Genomic DNA, 17,664 nt, shown 5'->3' on the forward strand with positions numbered 1-17,664 from the left:
CCTATAGACATTGCCTGATGGGTGCTAATGACTAAATAAAGTGCACCTGTGTGTAATCTAATGTCAGTACAAATGCATCTGCTCTGTGTCGGCCTCAGAGGTTGTCTAAGAGAATATTGGGAGCAACAACACCATGAAGTCCAAAGAACACACCAGACAGGTCAGGGAAAACTTTATTGAGAAATTTAAAGCAGGCTTAGGCTACAAAAAGATTTCCAAAGCCTTGAACATCCCACAGAGCACTGTTCAAGCGATCATTCAGAAATGGAAGGAGTATGGCACAACTGTAAACCTACCACGACAAGGCAGTGTACCTAAACTCACAGGCCGAACAAGGAGATCGCTGATCAGAAATGCAGTCAAGAGGCCCATGGAGACTCTGGACGAGCTGCAGAGATCTACACCTCAGGTGGGGGAATCTGTCCATAGGACAACTATTAGTCGTGCACTGCACAAAGTTGGCCTTTATGGAAGAGTGGCGAGAAGAAAGCCATTGTTAACAGAAAAGCATAAGAAGTCCTGTTTGCAGTTTGCCACAAGCCATGTGGGGGACACAGCAAACATGTGGAAGAAGGTGCTCTGGTCAGATGAGACCAAAATGGAACTTTTTGGCCAAAATGCAAAACCCTATGTGTGGCAGAAAACTAACACTGCACATCACGCAGAACACACCATCCCCACTGTCAAATATGGTGGTGGCAGCATCATGCTCTGGGGTTGCTTCACTTCAGCATGGACAGGGAAGCTGGTCAAAGCTTATGGGTAGATGGATGGAGCCAAATATAGGGCAATCTTGGAAGAAAACCTCTTGGAGTCTGCAAAAGACTTGAGACTGGGTCGAAGGTTCACCTTCCAGCAGGACAACGACCCTAAAGATAAAGCCAGGGCAACAATGGAATGGTTTAAAACAAAACATATCCATGTGTTAGAATGGCCCAGTCAAAGTCCAGATCTAAATCCAATCGAGAATCTGTGGCAAGATCTGAAAACTGCTGTTCACAAACGCTGTCCATCTAATCTGACTGAGCTGGAGCTGTTTTGCAAAGAAGAATGGGCAAGGATTTCAGTCTCTAGATGTGCAGAGCTGGTAGAGACATACCCTAAAAGACTGTCAGCTGTAATTGCAGCAAAAGGTGGTTCTACAAAGTATTGACTCAGGGGGGCGAATAATTACGCACACCCCACTTTGCAGTTATTGATTTGTAAAAAATGTTTGGAATGATGTATGATTTTCGATCCGCTTCTCACATGTACACCACTTTGTATTGGTCTTTCACGTGGAATTCCAATAACATTGATGCATGTTTGTGGCAGTAATATGACAAAATATGGAAAACTTCAAGGGGGGGCGAATATTTTTGCAAGCCACTGTATATCGACAGGGTCTGCATATATAGATAGCTCTGAAAAACTAGCTGACTTATAGCACAATAGCAAGGCAAGGTCCAGTGCTCAGCGTACTGATAGCTATAACAGACAGCGAGTAACTGAATGCCCTGGGTTTATATAGAAGGAATAGATCACAGACCAAGCCCCTAGGAAAATCGGACCAATCAGCAACATCCCTGCAGCAAGTGTCAGCTGACCACAGGAATCAGCTGACACACCTCAGACACGCCTCCTTAACCTATAAAGACAGCTCTGAGCTGCACGTGTTGTTTCTGGCAGTCTAGGGAGACTGCCAGAAACAACACGCTGACTCACATCTACAGGAGAGCCGGGGATGCGTCTGAAGAAAGAGAAAGAGGAAGCTTCTTGCAGCTGCTCAACATTGTCAGAGCAGCCTCCAGAGACAACACCAGATAAGTTTGTCACAGCCAGCTGCCTGACTTTTGTGCTGATATTTTAAATCATTGACCCAGAATGAGCATACAGATCAAATGCTTTTATTCTCGTCCGACTTCACTGGACGCCTGCTTGTGAAGGTGTGAAAAAAACAAAGCCAAAAGTTCAACATGACAGCCAGGAAACCAGCATTATTTATAGGGGAGTGAAGGTAATAGCCTCCGTATTCCTTTAACTTCAGGTTCCTTTTAAAAATTAATAGTGGCCATGCCAGTCTGATGTAAAATATTCCTCAGTTAGCTGATATAAAATCTGCTTCAGTTAGCTACAAAACAAACAAAAAGTAATGACCCTTTTCAGCTCTAAAAGGTTACCAGCAGTGTTTTACCCGGCCAGAGAAAAGTATTTTGTCCTCAATTTAATTTTTTAGGACAGCAAGATGAATAGACTGCCATATTTTTGGACCATAAGATGCTCCTGACCATAAGACCCACCTTGGTCTAGAACAGTGATCTGCAAACTTGGCTCTCCAGCTGTTAAGGAACTACCAGTCCCACAATGCATTTGCCTTTATGAATCGTGACTGTGGCTGTCAGACTCCCGCAATGCATTGTGGGACTTGTAGTTTCTTAACAGCTGGAGAGCCAAGTTTGCAGATCACTGGTCTAGAAGACAAAAATCATAGAAGATCTTGTGGATCTTCTACAACCATTTATGCCCCCTTGTGTTCTCCTTTCACCTTTCTTGTACCTCTTGTGTCCTCCTTGTACTCCTCTGTCCCTGTGTCCTCCTTTGCCCCTCTTGTGACCTCCTCTGCCCCCCCCCCCCCCCGTGTGTCCTCCTGTCCCCCTGTGTCCTCCTTAGTCCCCCAGTCTCCCCCTCCAGGATCCCCCTAATGATGGGCTTTGAACATCGCCACGGCTGGCTGTCTCTACATCCCTTCCTCACCCCTGCCAGCCACCTACCTTCTCTCTGCTCAGTTCTGCCTGCCTGGTGGCCCGGCTGTTCCACTATGCCCCGCAGCCAATCCAAGCCGATACGGTGGTCCCGTACCGCCAAGGGAAGGGGCGGAGAGGAGGAGATGATTCCAGGACTAAGGCTCCCTCATTCAGGCCAATCACTGCTCTCACTGAGTATCAGTGACCTATCAGGTGTCAGTGGACGTTGTTCAAGGAACAACACCCACTGACATTGAATATGTCACTGCTACTCAACGAGTGCAGTGGTTGGCTCCAATGACGGGGCCTGGTCCTACCCGCAAGTCCATCAGTTCCAGGTAAGAAATGGAGCAGCGGCAGTGTTCAGCAGGTGTGGTGGTAGCAAACCACTGCACATGTTCTTAAGAGGGGGGGGGGGTCACCTGGCACCGACCCAAATTGTATTGTTTGGACCAAAAGATGCACTGACTTTCCCCCCACACACGCACTTTTTGGGGAGAAAAGGTGCATCTTATGGTCCGAAAAATATGGTATATGGAGGCTGCTACATTTATTTCTTTTTAAATAATGCCAGTTGCCTGGAAGTCCTGTTCATTCTGATATCAGTAGTGTCTGAATCACACATCCGAAAATAGCATGCAGCTAATCTTGTCAGATTTTTGTCTGAAACATCTGACCTGCATGCTTGCTCAGGGTCTATGGTGCAGTGGATCAGCAGGACAGCCAGGTAATGTGCATCTTTTCACAGTTCTGTAGTTCATAAATCTCCACAGGGCTCCACTTGCAGGAGTAGTAAACTGTTCATCCAACTCTGTGCCAGGACAATCACATCCACATGCAATAAAAGAAAAGACAATACATAGCGTAAACCTGCAACTACTAGTTGCTCTAGGACAGAACCCACCACCAGAGTAATCAAGGTGTGTGGATGCCAGAGACCACCTCAGACCAGCACCAGTGCCAGGACCCCCCTCTGTGTCCGCACTCACCGCGCTAGCCTCCCAAGTCTCCGGAGGTAGGATTTAACAGCAGGAGTCATGCCAATGACTCAACAGCCCCTGATGAGTCATTAGCATGACGAAATGTACAGGGCGGAGCTTTAACACACGAGGGATAGGAAGTAATGCTGGGAGAGAGAGCGAGTGAAAGAGGATCTGATACTGCAGCAGCTGAGTGTTTTCCCGGGGGACCCTGGCTGTTATGCTATGTACTTCTGATCCACTGACACTTGTGAGTGCATTTGTTTTTAACACTTTTTATTAAATAACGGAGTTACGCTATATCAGTGTCTCTTAGTGGCAGTGTGTGCTGGACTAGAGTGCATTGGAAAGGTGTGACTGGCTGTTTCCCCCTCCTACTGTTAAATCCTACCTCCGGAGACTTGGGAGGCTAGCGTGGTGAGTGCGGACACAGAGGGGGGTCCTGGCACTGGTGCTGGTCTGAGGTGGTCTCTGGCATCCACACACCTTGATTACTCTGGTGGTGGGTTCTGTCCTAGAGCAACTAGTAGTTGCAGGTTTACGCTATGTATTTTTATTGCATGTGGATGTGATTGTCCTGGCACAGAGTTGGATGAAAAGTTTACTACTCCTGCAAGTTGAGCTCTGTGGAGATTTATGAACTACAGAACTGTGAGACTGTAACCCTTTGTGTCCTGGAGACATGTGAGCGCGTTTTTATTTTATTATCTTTTAGATTTTATGTTTGCACATTGACATATTTTAAACGCGAACCACGGAGTGCAGTGTCATTCCTAAAGCGCATATTTTGTGAATTTGTAATGTGCATCTTTTAAAAGGAAATAAATGTCAGCCTCTATATGTCTCTCACCTAAGGTTTCCTTTAACACTTGCTGTACAGGAAAACAGAAAAGTACTTCAGATGATTTCTTAGTAGGACTACCACTATATGTACCTATATTTATCTCACGTCACTTCAGGTATGCTTTAAAGAGGTTGTTGTGGGTGTGGGCAGGCAGCCCTTGGCCAAGGGAGTTTCTTCAGGGAATTCACTACAATGCAGCATCAATTCAATGAGTAGCAATAAAAAAACTGTGAAAAGATTCTTGCTGATTTTTGTGCACAAAGTTTTTGAAAATGGTAAACTGGCAGTAAAACCTGGTACACACTTTCAATTATGTTTGGCCAATCACTGACCAATTCTACCACCTACATGTAGTATATGGATCAACAGATCTTGAATACTATGAGCAGATTGGGTAGCATAGGAGCATATTACATGGAGGTGGTAAAATTGGTCAGTGATTGGCCAATCATAACTGAAAGTAGGCACCATGCTTTAGTCCACCTTACCGCTCTTTATAAAGAGGAGAATCCAGTGAACCGATGGTGATAATACAACAATAAAACGTACATAGTGATTTAGTGATTTAGATGAGAAACATTACAGCAGCATTTTCTCTAGGTACATTTTATGCATTTCTATAATTTCATTTAGTGTCCCTTTCAATGAAGCTGGCCTGGATTTGAGATCTGTATAATAAATTGCTTTGTCCAGCCCTGGTTTGCCTAGATTAGACTTGGCTTTTGCAGTGAGAAGCGGAGATACTGGACGAAGATGAAAGGCAAGTCCCACGATTGTTTCATTAGAAAGAAAGCATGTTGCTTAATTTGTTCAATAACACTGCAGCAAAGGCCTTTTGGGTATTGCAGAAATTTGAGAGTAACTGCAATGATTAAAGAGGAAATCTTGCATTTCTTTCACAGCTTTGTGATGTGCTTTTCAATAGTCAGGGGTTTTAATTTCTATAATTAAATGGTGTTTGATGTCTTTCACTTTCAATTAGATTGCATTTTAAACTTTTATTAAACGTCGGTTTTCTGTTTTTAAAAATGCAGAATTGCTCTGTTCTGGTTTCAGATCCAAATCCTGGGAGAAAACAACATGTTATAAGTGTGGTGTCTCTCTCTGTGTCCACGGCCGGCCTTTGACCTGTGCGACCGGAGCGGTCGCACAGGGCGCCGGCCTCCAAGGGGCGCATGTGCAGGGGTTTCTATTCCCCTCACTCGCGGCTCCCTCCGATCTCCGGCACTCACTGTCAGCCCTGTTCAGCTGTGGGTGAATCGGCAGCTGTGATGACAGAGGGAGCCCAGTGGTGGCGCTGTGTATCTCAAATACAGGAAGTGTTAATTTCCTGAATGAGCACTTCCTGTATTTGAAGTATACAGCGGCTTCCCTCGCTCTGCCATCAATGCTGCTGGACCACCCACCGCTGAACTACATGGCTGGCAGTCTGAGTGCCGGGGATGGAAGGAGCCACCACAGAGGGGAACTTGTTGCAGCCCACAGGTCTGTGTGACAGGAGCACATCGCCCAGCTCCCACAGAGTGCCAGCAAACTGCAAGCAAGGGGGACAGCAGAGAGGCAGGTCAGTCACTCAGGGGGCTTTACATAGATAGAAATGCAGCCTTAATGGACTTTGTGCAGCACACACACACTCCCTCTCTCTCTCTCTCTCTCTCTCTTCCCCCTCTCTCTACTCCTACCATCCATCCATCCATCCATCCCTATATCTGTCTGTCTCTCTATCTCCCCATGCATGCATCCATCCATCCCTATATATCTGTCTCTCTCTCTACTCCTCCCATCCATCCATCCATCCATCCATCCCTATATCTGTCTGTCTCTCTATCTCCCCATGCATGCATCCATCCATCCCTATATATCTGTCTCTCTCTCTACTCCTCCCATCCATCCATCCATCCATCCATCTATCTATATCTGTCTGTCTCTCTCTCTCTCCCCAAACATACATCCATCCCTATAGCTCTGTCTCTCTCTCTCTCATATATGTCCCTAGATTATCTATTCCTATATCCTATCTATCTATCTATCCATCCATCCCTCTCACCCTCCCCCCCCCCTATGTTTTTCTCTCTCTCTTTTTCTCCCTCCTATCCCTCCATCCCTATATCTGTCTGTCTCTCTCGTCCTCTCTGTCTCTCCCTCCTCTCTGTCTCTCCCTCCTCTCTCTGTCTCTCCCTCCTCTCTCTGTCTCTCCCTCCTCTCTCTGTCTCTCCCTCCTCTCTCTGTCTCTCCCTCCTCTCTCTGTCTCTCCCTCCTCTCTCTTTCCTCCCCTCTGTCTCTCTTTCCTCCCCTCTGTCTCTCTTTCCTCCCCTCTGTCTCTCTTTCCTCCCCTCTGTCTCTCTTTCCTCCCCTCTGTCTCTCTTTCCTCCCCTCTGTCTCTCTTTCCTCCCCTCTGTCTCTCTCTCCTCCCCTGTCTCTCTTTCCTCCCCTCTGTCTCTCTTTCCTCCCCTCTGTCTCTCTTTCCTCCCCTCTGTCTCTCTTTCCTCCCCTCTGTCTCTCTTTCCTCCCCTCTGTCTCTCTCTCCTCCCCTCTGTCTCTCTCTCCTCCCCTCTGTCTCTCTCTCCTCCCCTCTGTCTCTCTCTCCTCTCTCTTTCCTCCCCTCTGTCTCTCTCTCCTCCCCTCTGTCTCTCTCTCCTCCCCTCTGTCTCTCTTTCCTCCCCTCTGTCTCTCTTTCCTCCCCTCTGTCTCTCTTTCCTCCCCTCTGTCTCTCTTTCCTCCCCTCTGTCTCTCTTTCCTCCTCTCTGTCTCTCTTTCCTCCTCTCTGTCTCTCTTTCCTCCTCTCTGTCTCTCTTTCCTCCTCTCTGTCTCCTTCCTCCTCTCTGTCTCTCTTTCCTCCTCTCTGTCTCTCCCTCTCCTCTCTCTGTCTCTCTCTCTTTCCTCCTCTCTCTGTCTCTCTTTCCTCCTCTCTCTCTCTCTTTCCTCCTCTCTCTCTCTCTCTCTCTCTTTCCTCCTCTCTCTCTCTCTCTCTCTCTTTCCTCCTCTCTCTCTCTCTCTCTCTCTCTCTCTCTTTCCTCCTCCTCCTCCCCCCTCTCTCTCTCTCTCTCTCTCTTTCCTCCTCTCTCTCTCTCTCTCTTTCCTTCTCTCCCTTTCTCTCTCTCTCTTTCCTCCTCCTCTTCCTCTCTCTCTCTTTCCTCCTGCTCTCTCTCTCTCTCTCTCTATGTCCCTATCTCTCTCTCTGTATGTCTCTCTCTCTCTCTGTATGTCTCTCTCTCTCTCTGTATGTCTCTCTCTCTCTCTCTCCCCCCCTACCTCCCTCCATCCATCTCTCTCTCTCTCTCTCTCTCTCTCTCTCTCTCAATGTATATATATGTGTCTGTCTGTCCATCCCAATATTACCTATTCCTTGTGTGTGTGTGTATGTGTAGGATGAGGGGGGGGGGCACCATAATCAGGCTTCGCTCAGGGCGCTGTAAAGCCTAAGGCCGGCCCTGCATCCATCTATCTATATCTGTCTGTCTCTCTCTCTCTCCCCAAACATACATCCATCCCTATAGCTCTGTCTCTCTCTCTCTCATATATGTCCCTAGATTATCTATTCCTATATCCTATCTATCTATCTATCCATCCATCCCTCTCACCCTCCCCCCCCCCCTATGTTTTTCTCTCTCTCTTTTTCTCCCTCCTATCCCTCCATCCCTATATCTGTCTGTCTCTCTCGTCCTCTCTGTCTCTCCCTCCTCTCTGTCTCTCCCTCCTCTCTCTGTCTCTCCCTCCTCTCTCTGTCTCTCCCTCCTCTCTCTGTCTCTCCCTCCTCTCTCTGTCTCTCCCTCCTCTCTCTGTCTCTCCCTCCTCTCTCTTTCCTCCCCTCTGTCTCTCTTTCCTCCCCTCTGTCTCTCTTTCCTCCCCTCTGTCTCTCTTTCCTCCCCTCTGTCTCTCTTTCCTCCCCTCTGTCTCTCTTTCCTCCCCTCTGTCTCTCTCTCCTCCCCTGTCTCTCTTTCCTCCCCTCTGTCTCTCTTTCCTCCCCTCTGTCTCTCTTTCCTCCCCTCTGTCTCTCTTTCCTCCCCTCTGTCTCTCTTTCCTCCCCTCTGTCTCTCTCTCCTCCCCTCTGTCTCTCTCTCCTCCCCTCTGTCTCTCTCCTCCCCTCTGTCTCTCTCTCCTCTCTCTTTCCTCCCCTCTGTCTCTCTCTCCTCCCCTCTGTCTCTCTCTCCTCCCCTCTGTCTCTCTTTCCTCCCCTCTGTCTCTCTTTCCTCTCCTCTGTCTCTCTTTCCTCCCCTCTGTCTCTCTTTCCTCCTCTCTGTCTCTCTTTCCTCCTCTCTGTCTCTCTTTCCTCCTCTCTGTCTCTCTTTCCTCCTCTCTGTCTCCTTCCTCCTCTCTGTCTCTCTTTCCTCCTCTCTGTCTCTCCCTCTCCTCTCTCTGTCTCTCTCTCTTTCCTCCTCTCTCTGTCTCTCTTTCCTCCTCTCTCTCTCTCTTTCCTCCTCTCTCTCTCTCTCTCTCTCTCTCTCTTTCCTCCTCTCTCTCTCTCTCTCTTTCCTCCTCTCTCTCTCTCTCTCTCTCTTTCCTCCTCCTCCTCCCCCCTCTCTCTCTCTCTCTCTCTCTTTCCTCCTCTCTCTCTCTCTCTCTTTCCTTCTCTCCCTTTCTCTCTCTCTCTTTCCTCCTCCTCTTCCTCTCTCTCTCTTTCCTCCTGCTCTCTCTCTCTCTCTCTCTATGTCCCTATCTCTCTCTCTGTATGTCTCTCTCTCTCTCTGTATGTCTCTCTCTCTCTCTGTATGTCTCTCTCTCTCTCTCTCCCCCCCTACCTCCCTCCATCCATCTCTCTCTCTCTCTCTCTCTCTCTCTCAATGTATATATATGTGTCTGTCTGTCCATCCCAATATTACCTATTCCTTGTGTGTGTGTGTATGTGTAGGATGAGGGGGGGGCACCATAATCAGGCTTCGCTCAGGGCGCTGTAAAGCCTAAGGCCGGCCCTGTCTGTGTCTGATAGTAGTAGTAGGTCTGGAACAGCACAAGCGCTGACAGCCTGCCTAGTTATCCATGTGTGACAAGCTAGTGTATATAACATAAGGACAATTATCACAAAAAATTGTAAAATGTAAAATCCATGTGTACACATATTAATAAGTACAGAATACAAATGATTATAAACAGTTTGAAAAGGGTGATAGTGGTGGACTTACCTCCTCAAACAGACCAGAGTATTATATATTTAGTGAAAATTCTTTATCATAAAACACCAAGATTTTGTAATGCGTTTCTCGGAATTCAACCCGCTTCATCAGGCAATAAAACAGGAGCAACTTAATCCTGATCTCAACAAGTATAAGCACCTCTCTTGCTAACTAATACTTTCTGAGATCAGGATTCAGTTGCTCCTGTTTTATTGCCTGATGAAGCGGGTTGAATCCTGAGAAACGCATTACAAAATTTTGGAGTTTTATGATTAAAGCATTTTCACTGAATATACCGTAGACTATTCTGGTCTTTTTGGGAGGTAAGTTTACCACTATCTCCCTTTTTAAACTGTTTTGAATTGTTTTTATTCTGCTTTGGCACCTCTGTTTATTATCCTTACACTAGTTCAGTCCACCCTTCTTTCTTTGGCTTCCTGGGGTTTGAGTTACCAGACTTCACCTTGTACAATATACTTGGTGGAGGGGTGTTGTCCCCATTCCTTTCTGTCTACAGACAGCGACTTTTTAACCAGAGTGGGGTCGGGTCTAATATTACCACAGTGGTTGCTTGAGAGGCAACCCAACTTTGTGAGCACCATTTCATTTATATATGATCTCATCCATTACGTCAACATACTACTCTATTTTAGGCTCTCAATTTTGTTTCTTTGTATTTCTCAAATAATAAGAAGTACAATTCTCCCAGAGAAAAAAGCACTATAAATTACTTTTCTCTGATGTGGTCACATACAATAGGCAGAAAAATCTGATAGATCTGATTTGACTAGTCTATCTCCTCATGGGGGATTCTCCGTATTTCCTTTATTCTTTACAAAAGCACTCCATGGAAAGAATCTATACAAAGATGCAGGCCACCAACCCCCACCTGTTTGCACACCATTTTGGCATTTGGACTGAGCAACTGCCATTCCGTAAGTGCTTTTGAAAATAAAGAAAACTCTGAGAAATCCCCATGAGGAGATTGACAAGCTTAAAACCTGTCAGATTTTTACAACCTACTTTAAGTGACAGCGACATTGGAAAAAAAAGTAATTTATAGTGCAAATCCTTCTGGAACAAACTTACGTTTTATATATATATGCACACTCCTGTCATTTCAGTTGCCTGTTAGCTTGGGAAAACAGAATTCTGTATTTTGTCCAAACCTCCCCATATCCAATCATCACCTACATTATTGAAAGGTATAAACAGAGTAAAATATGCTAAAAACTGTTTAAAAATGGAGGTAGTAGTGGACTTATCTCCCCAAAACAGACTCAAAAAGTCAAGATTCAGCATAAATCAGACTTAAAGCTAATGGGAACCGGGTTAAAAAAAAAGTCAGATACTCACCTAAGGAGAGGGATGCTCTGGGTCCTATAGAGCATTCCCTCTCCTCTCCCAGTCCCCGCTGTTGCGCTGGCTCCCCCGTAGCGGTATTCGACCGTTTTGGTCAAATACCGCTGTCTCCCGGCCGAAAGGAGGCTTCGGAAATGCTTCGGGAGCCCGAGTGCTCCCGAAGATGGGTCACGATAACACTGCGCATGCGCGCCCACCCTCTATGACGCACTCGCGTGTGCGCCGCCTGTCTTCGGGAGGACTCGGCTACCGAAGACTTCCGAAGTCCCTTCGCGTGGGATGAGAACGGTGGAGCCAGCGCAGCACCGGAGACACCGGGAGAGGAGAGGGATGGCTCATTAGGGCCGAGAGGAGAGGGATGGCTCATTTTTTTTTTAACAGGGGTTACATTAGCTTTAAATAAAAAAAAACTCCAAACAAGCAATGCGTTTCACAGGCATTCACCCGCTTCTTCAGGCAATAAAAAGAGAATCTTTGCTGAACTTGTAGCCAGAAATAGCATTTAATTTTTTTTGGTGTTGCGGAGCGATGCAATCATGCCTTTGCACCTCAACCAAACCTCAATGTCAAAGAGGTGACATGTCTTATTTGACAGCAGGAAATTCAAACAATTTCACAACTATAATAAAAGGACACCCCAACTTACCATCCTGTAAGGGATTCCAGGAGTCTGTGACATCTGCTTGATCATGCATGTACTGGCTCAGCTCATAACTACTGGATGACATACCAGACTCTCGGTACTGTGATAGCAGACTGGGTGCTGTTGAGCTGAAGGACTGCTGAGACAGAAAGACATAACCTGCATTATAAATCAGATTTAAGATCAACAGAGTTGCTTATTGATCCACAAACCTGGCTCTATATATGTTGTGGCATCCATACATTGCACTGACAAGGGCTGATGCTGATGGGAAGTTTGATAAATGGCTATATAAATCAGTATTTTTTATCTAAGCTATAAAGCAGCAGTGATGTGTGTCAGCTGACAGCTCCGTGCTCTTCGTACTGGTTTCCAGCTGTTAGCATCAACCTCTCAATACCAGTATGAAAGAACAAATTAAAGTTTAACCCCACTTTATTGCCCCCAACATGACCACGGAGCCCCAAAACGAAGAAGCTAAGCTTGAGAAAGAAGCAGATGCTTCAAAATGTTGCTAAACTGGCTGTAATGCTATCTGATCAATAAAAGAGCAAAATTTAACTGGATAGTGCATCTTTACGTCATCATTTAAGTTGCACAAGATCTGGAGTGTTGCCAGACAAGACCATGGCACATCCCACAGGATATAAAGAGGTGCCCCACCATTCTGCATAACGAAAGACTGTCTAACCGTAACCTCATGCTTAAACTTGTGTCCTAACATTAATCACCCTAAGTAACTAGTCCTAATCAATTGCAGATTCTCCAGTCCAGCTCAGAAATTTCAGCACCAGCCCTATAAGACGACGCCCGGCGTACAAGACCAACGCCCGACTTTTGAGAAGATTTTCCTGGGTTAAAAAGTAGTCTTATACACCAGAATATACAGTATATAGTTTAACTAAATATGCTTAACCTTAACGTCTTCTGATGCCTATTCCTAAACATTGCACCTTCTATCTTATTTGTAAACCTCTGTAAATGCCTAATCATGACTGTCCCCCTTTACACAAAACCTTTACCATTTCTCGATTCCCAATTCCAGAACTCTTGCAAATGCCTAACACTTACTCCTCCTGATGCCTTAAAGGACAACTGAAGTGAGAAGTATATGAAAACTGTCATATCAGTCTCCTTTTAACCAATACCAGTTGCCTGGCAGCCCTGCTGATCTATTTGGCTGCAGTAGTGTCTAAATCACACCAGAAATAAGCATGCAGCTAATCTTGTTAGATCTGACAATAATGTCAGGAACACCCGATCTGCTGCATGCTGGTTCAGGGTCTATGGCTAAAAGTATTAGAGGCAGAGAAACAGCAAGGTAACCAGGCAAATGGTATTGCTTAGAAGGAAATAAATATGGCAGCCTCCATATGCCTCTCACATCAGTTGTCCTTTAAGGTGCGTACACATGCACAGTGCTTGTCATTTGAAGGGATTAGGACTCAATTTCCTGGGTGACCGTTTGGGAATCGAGTACAGCACAGACACCCTTTTTCTACTATAGAGGTGGCTGTTGCTATGAGAAGAGGGGCAGCAAGTACAAACAATTGACTTCCGCAGGCAGGGTTAGGAGAACAACAGACTCTGCTGGCAAGCGTATCTTATATATCTGATATGCTAGATTATTAAGTGAAGCTAGATTACAGGCTGAGATTATAGCTTGCCCCCTCAGCCGAGAACCGTCCCCCGTATGTACAAGTATTTACTCAGCCTGAGATACTTCAGCCTAACCACTCCCTAGCCAATTCATGACTATCCTCTCCATGTCCAAACAACCCCCCCCCCCCCCCCCCCCCCCCCCCAGAAAAGGATCACACACAATGGCCTTGATTCATAAAAAGCAGTGTGATAAAAAATATAGTCGGGAAAATACCTCACTCGGTATTTTCCCGGTCTGTGTGCTAATTCATAAAGATTTCCCCAGCTGCCCTTGGAGGTCGGTAAATTACTGCAGCCCATTGAGCGGTAGAGTAGAGCACTGTCTCGATTCTCTCTTTGCCCTGCAGAAATGTCTCGCACAGACGTCTCTCTGCACAAATGACTCAGACAGATGACTCACACAGTCTTTCCCTGCCTGCTCAAATGACTCACACAGACGGCTCTGTGTATCTCTCCACAGATGACTCAGACAGATGACTCACACAGTCTTTCCCTGCCTGCTCAAATGACTCACACAGACGGCTCTCTGGCTCTCTCCACAGATGACTCAAACAGACTTCAGCTCTCTGCACTTTGCATTCATCAGAGCTGTTGGTAACTTGTTATCGCCTCACTAGAGGTGTCGATAACTACCACCAGGCTTACCGCTTGTTGAAGGCTTATGAATTGGCATTTGCTGACAATTTACTGACATGTGTTGGCGGTAACTACAGCCAAGTCGGTAATTTATCTCCCTGGTCGGTAATGTCAGCTTCTCATGCGGTAACAGCCTTTATGAATTGACACTTTGCTAAGTGGTCGGGAAAGTCTGCTGTTTTCAGCATTACCGCATGAGGTAATGCTTTATGAATCGAGGCCAAAATCTAGTGGATAAGCAGTTATGGAACTGCAGTCACATGCAGCACCTGCAGCGCAAACCTTTTGTAATATACACACCTGGACATATTACAAAAAGTCTTCACTGCAGATCTATGTACGATACTACGATTACAGAACTGCTATTCTGTTCACCTTTTAGCGGTCCTCACTATGACCTGATATGACACAGGTGAAGGTTGCAAGCTTTTGCCACCTTATAAGAGATTGATATTAAAAGAATCCAGTCCATGTCTGCCTAACCACACAGGCGCTCCATTGCTGTGCATCTGAGTAAATCCGGGTCAGACAGACACTAGGAGTATCCTACCTCCACTGAAGGAGTGAAGCGTCTCTGATCTGACTGCCAACCAGCATTATCTCCATATTCTCGGATCCTACAACAGAAATGACATACATTAATTATGCAAAAGACAATCTAGCTTGTTACTGGATAGCACAACAGCCTTTACAGTGCAGACATGCTGCTTCTAGGCACATAGCAAAAGCCGCAGCAGATGCTATAGGAACAGCTTCAAATAGTTCACTACTTTTTTAGATTTACCTTTTATCCAGCCTGTTCAAATGTGGCCCTGTGATGTCTAGACACGTCACAATAAGGATTTGCACTACCTATCTGCATGGAGTCTGAATGTCATTTTCTTTCTTTGAGTTTGCACAACCTTTTTTCTGACACAGGATCCCCCACTAAACAAATTACTAATAAATTACTTCACTAGTTTTCTTTTCTGCTGAACTAAGATGATCAATCTATTCTACAAAACTTCTCCTTGAGGAGAATTTACAGGGAGGCATGTGAGTGATTTCATCATGAGATTAATTGGCTAGTTTAAGATTGGCAGGTCATGATCATGTGATTTTCTTCCTTTGTGGGCTAGAACAGGAAGGAGAGGCAAGACACGATCACATAGACTTACAGATCAACCACTTGATCCAATTGATTTCATGTCATTCCACTAATAATCATCGAGGCGTCCTATAGAATAAATTTGTTTACTTCTGCTGCTGAAACAACTTAAGCTACAAAAGTGCAAATCATGCAGTCTCTGCTTTACAGAAATAATACTCTCTATCTCCATCACTCTCTCTTGGAAGCAAAAAAGTGTTTTGTACTGCTCCTCAGTTGGGTGCTGAAAAATGTATGAGCTAATTAACTGGATATCCTGCCCAGCAATATTGGCACCAAAACAATGTGTATTCCTGTGAGAACATCATAGCCTCCATCACACAGCATGGAGCCTGAAGCTTACCATGCATTAGTCATATGTGCACAACTTCATGAGAAGAATGTATGGTATATAATAGCATGCATGCTTCGCACACTCTATGTGAGAAGTGGAAGTGGGAGGCTTCCTGCAATGCCTTTACATTTCAAGAAAACAAAAACGAATGGATAAAAAAAATCCACCCTGGTTGGTCACGTTTGCTTCCTGAGTAGGGTCACTGACAAGATAGGCTGTCAGGGCGGCAACATGTAAGGTATACCAAGTGGGCTGACTACTGATTGGTTGATTGATTGTTGATGACCACTTCCAATGGTGGCAACACGGGTTGCAGTCTGATTGCCTAATCTGTTAATGTACAACTCTAGCATTTTTTCCCCAATGTATTTATATGGAACTCCAGATTTAGCTTTTCATGACTGAGATAAAAACACAAGTCATGGTCTGACATAAGCTAAACGTGGTGGTTGTTGTTTAACCAGTCACTGCCCTCACTTGCTTCCCCGCCCATTGGAATCAATTGCAGTTCTGCACATGTACTGGAAGCTGGCACATTCAGTTGAATCCATAACATGCATGGTGTGGACTGCAGCAGTGATTGTTCCTTTGACTTCTACCAATATGATAGCCACCACTTCAGATTGAGTTAGGCTAGTCTACACTATACTGAATCGGCAGCAATGTTTACGGTCACAGCACATCGACTGTGTACATCTATATATGTTTTTGTCTTACTGTAGTATGTGTAGCATGTGATTTTCGTTTTCACCAATGGACAGCAAGCAAGCATGTATGTATTTCAAATGTAACATTTTTTTAGCCATGTGCTCAGTTGCCTTTGAAGTCAGTATTAGGCATGGTTAAATGTTGGAATGTGGCAAGAGTAGATAGAGGTTAACACTATATTAGACTTTATCAGCAGTGATAGCTCTACACCAAAAATAACAATGATAGCGTGGCAGTATAGTTGAATAATGTAATGCTCTGGTCAGACTACAACACACCAAGTGATAAACACAGCAATTGGACAGGAGTCCCGCTTGTATTTATGAGGGTGTTGTGGGAGGTGGTAACCCCTCTTACAAGTTTGCTGGATATCAGGACCCCAATGTAATGGCAGATTGCTATCTGTTTGGAGCAATCGCCTTTAAAAGAATAAAGCACCTCTATTCCACATCAGTATTATCACACTGCATTTCAAGGCTATCTCTGGTTTGCACATGTAGGTCAATTACTATCTCAGCCATCTGCGGTGCTAAAATCTATTCTAATAGTGTCACTGAAAACCAAAACGCTTAATACATATGGATTTCTACTCCTTGACATCTACTGATAATTTGTACTGTGATTTATATTGGCCTATTAGCATCTGAAGTGCATTTCCTGGAGTCTTCAATAACTGCAAGTAATGGAAAATATGGGTGATCTTTTTACAGCGACATGAAATCATAAATATTCGGCAGTGAAGGGGAAGCATCACCTTACATCACTCCTGAGATGTTCCGATCTGCTTCACTTTACATTACCCAGGTACAGTAACTTTGCCACACAAGATTGAAAGGATTTATTCTACTACTGGCCAAACATGTAGCTATGTAATTGGACAATGTTACCATTACCAGTGGCCATGCAGTGTGAGTGTGGAGCCAACTGATTATACGGTAGGTTGAACAGATTCTTAGGTAAGCTTAGTATAGGCATTCAATGTTAGGAGGAAGTGCTAAACCTCATTCTGGCTACCATAGAAATTCCACTTTAAGGACAACTCAGATGCCAGTATCCATTCTCTTTGTGAGCATCCATTCTCTTCGCTGTGCCCCGCATTGAGATGAATGGAAGCGTTCATCTCAATGAGTTTACCATCGATTGCCGTAGATTGTGCAAACACTGCAGCCGATCACATTTTCTAATGCTTCTAGCATTGGCTGGGTTTGCGGTTCCATATCCTCTTAGAGACTCAAAATGCGATGGGACGATGAATCAATGGGGAACAATGCCAAACGTTTTTCTGACCTGTAGCAAAAAAGTGTTTAAGCAAGCCGATATGAGCTGGCAGCAAACATGAAGGCTTAGCTAACCTGAAGAAAAAGGGAGGAGGAAGAGGAGCATTCAACAAGGAAGAAAGCTGGCACATCCAAAATTAATATTTATTGGTTCCATGTAAAAAATATGGCCAACGTTTCGGAGCCGCGTAGGACCCCTTTATAAAGGCAATATTTGCTTGGAGGCAAAAATCTGCC

At 45.2% G+C, this 17,664-nt stretch overlaps 1 protein-coding gene across 5 annotated transcripts in view; it reads right to left on the reverse strand.

Moving 5' to 3' along the window:
- Nucleotides 1-17,664, reverse strand: part of SEC16B (SEC16 homolog B, endoplasmic reticulum export factor) — a 391,505-nt gene that overhangs the window by 281,012 nt on the left and 92,829 nt on the right. For 4 of the 5 annotated variants that reach the window (XM_068239647.1, XM_068239646.1, XM_068239649.1 and 1 more), the window contains exons 6-7: nucleotides 14,512-14,578; nucleotides 11,667-11,802 (exon numbers count right to left, since the gene is read on the reverse strand). In XM_068239647.1, the coding sequence (XP_068095748.1) occupies nucleotides 11,667-11,802; nucleotides 14,512-14,578 (203 nt within the window). The remainder of the gene's footprint in view (nucleotides 1-11,666; nucleotides 11,803-14,511; nucleotides 14,579-17,664) is intronic. The other variant, XM_068239648.1, reaches the window with a different exon arrangement.

This window comes from Hyperolius riggenbachi, chromosome 6 (assembly GCF_040937935.1).
Source record: "Hyperolius riggenbachi isolate aHypRig1 chromosome 6, aHypRig1.pri, whole genome shotgun sequence".
NCBI classification, from domain to species: Eukaryota; Metazoa; Chordata; class Amphibia; order Anura; family Hyperoliidae; genus Hyperolius; species Hyperolius riggenbachi.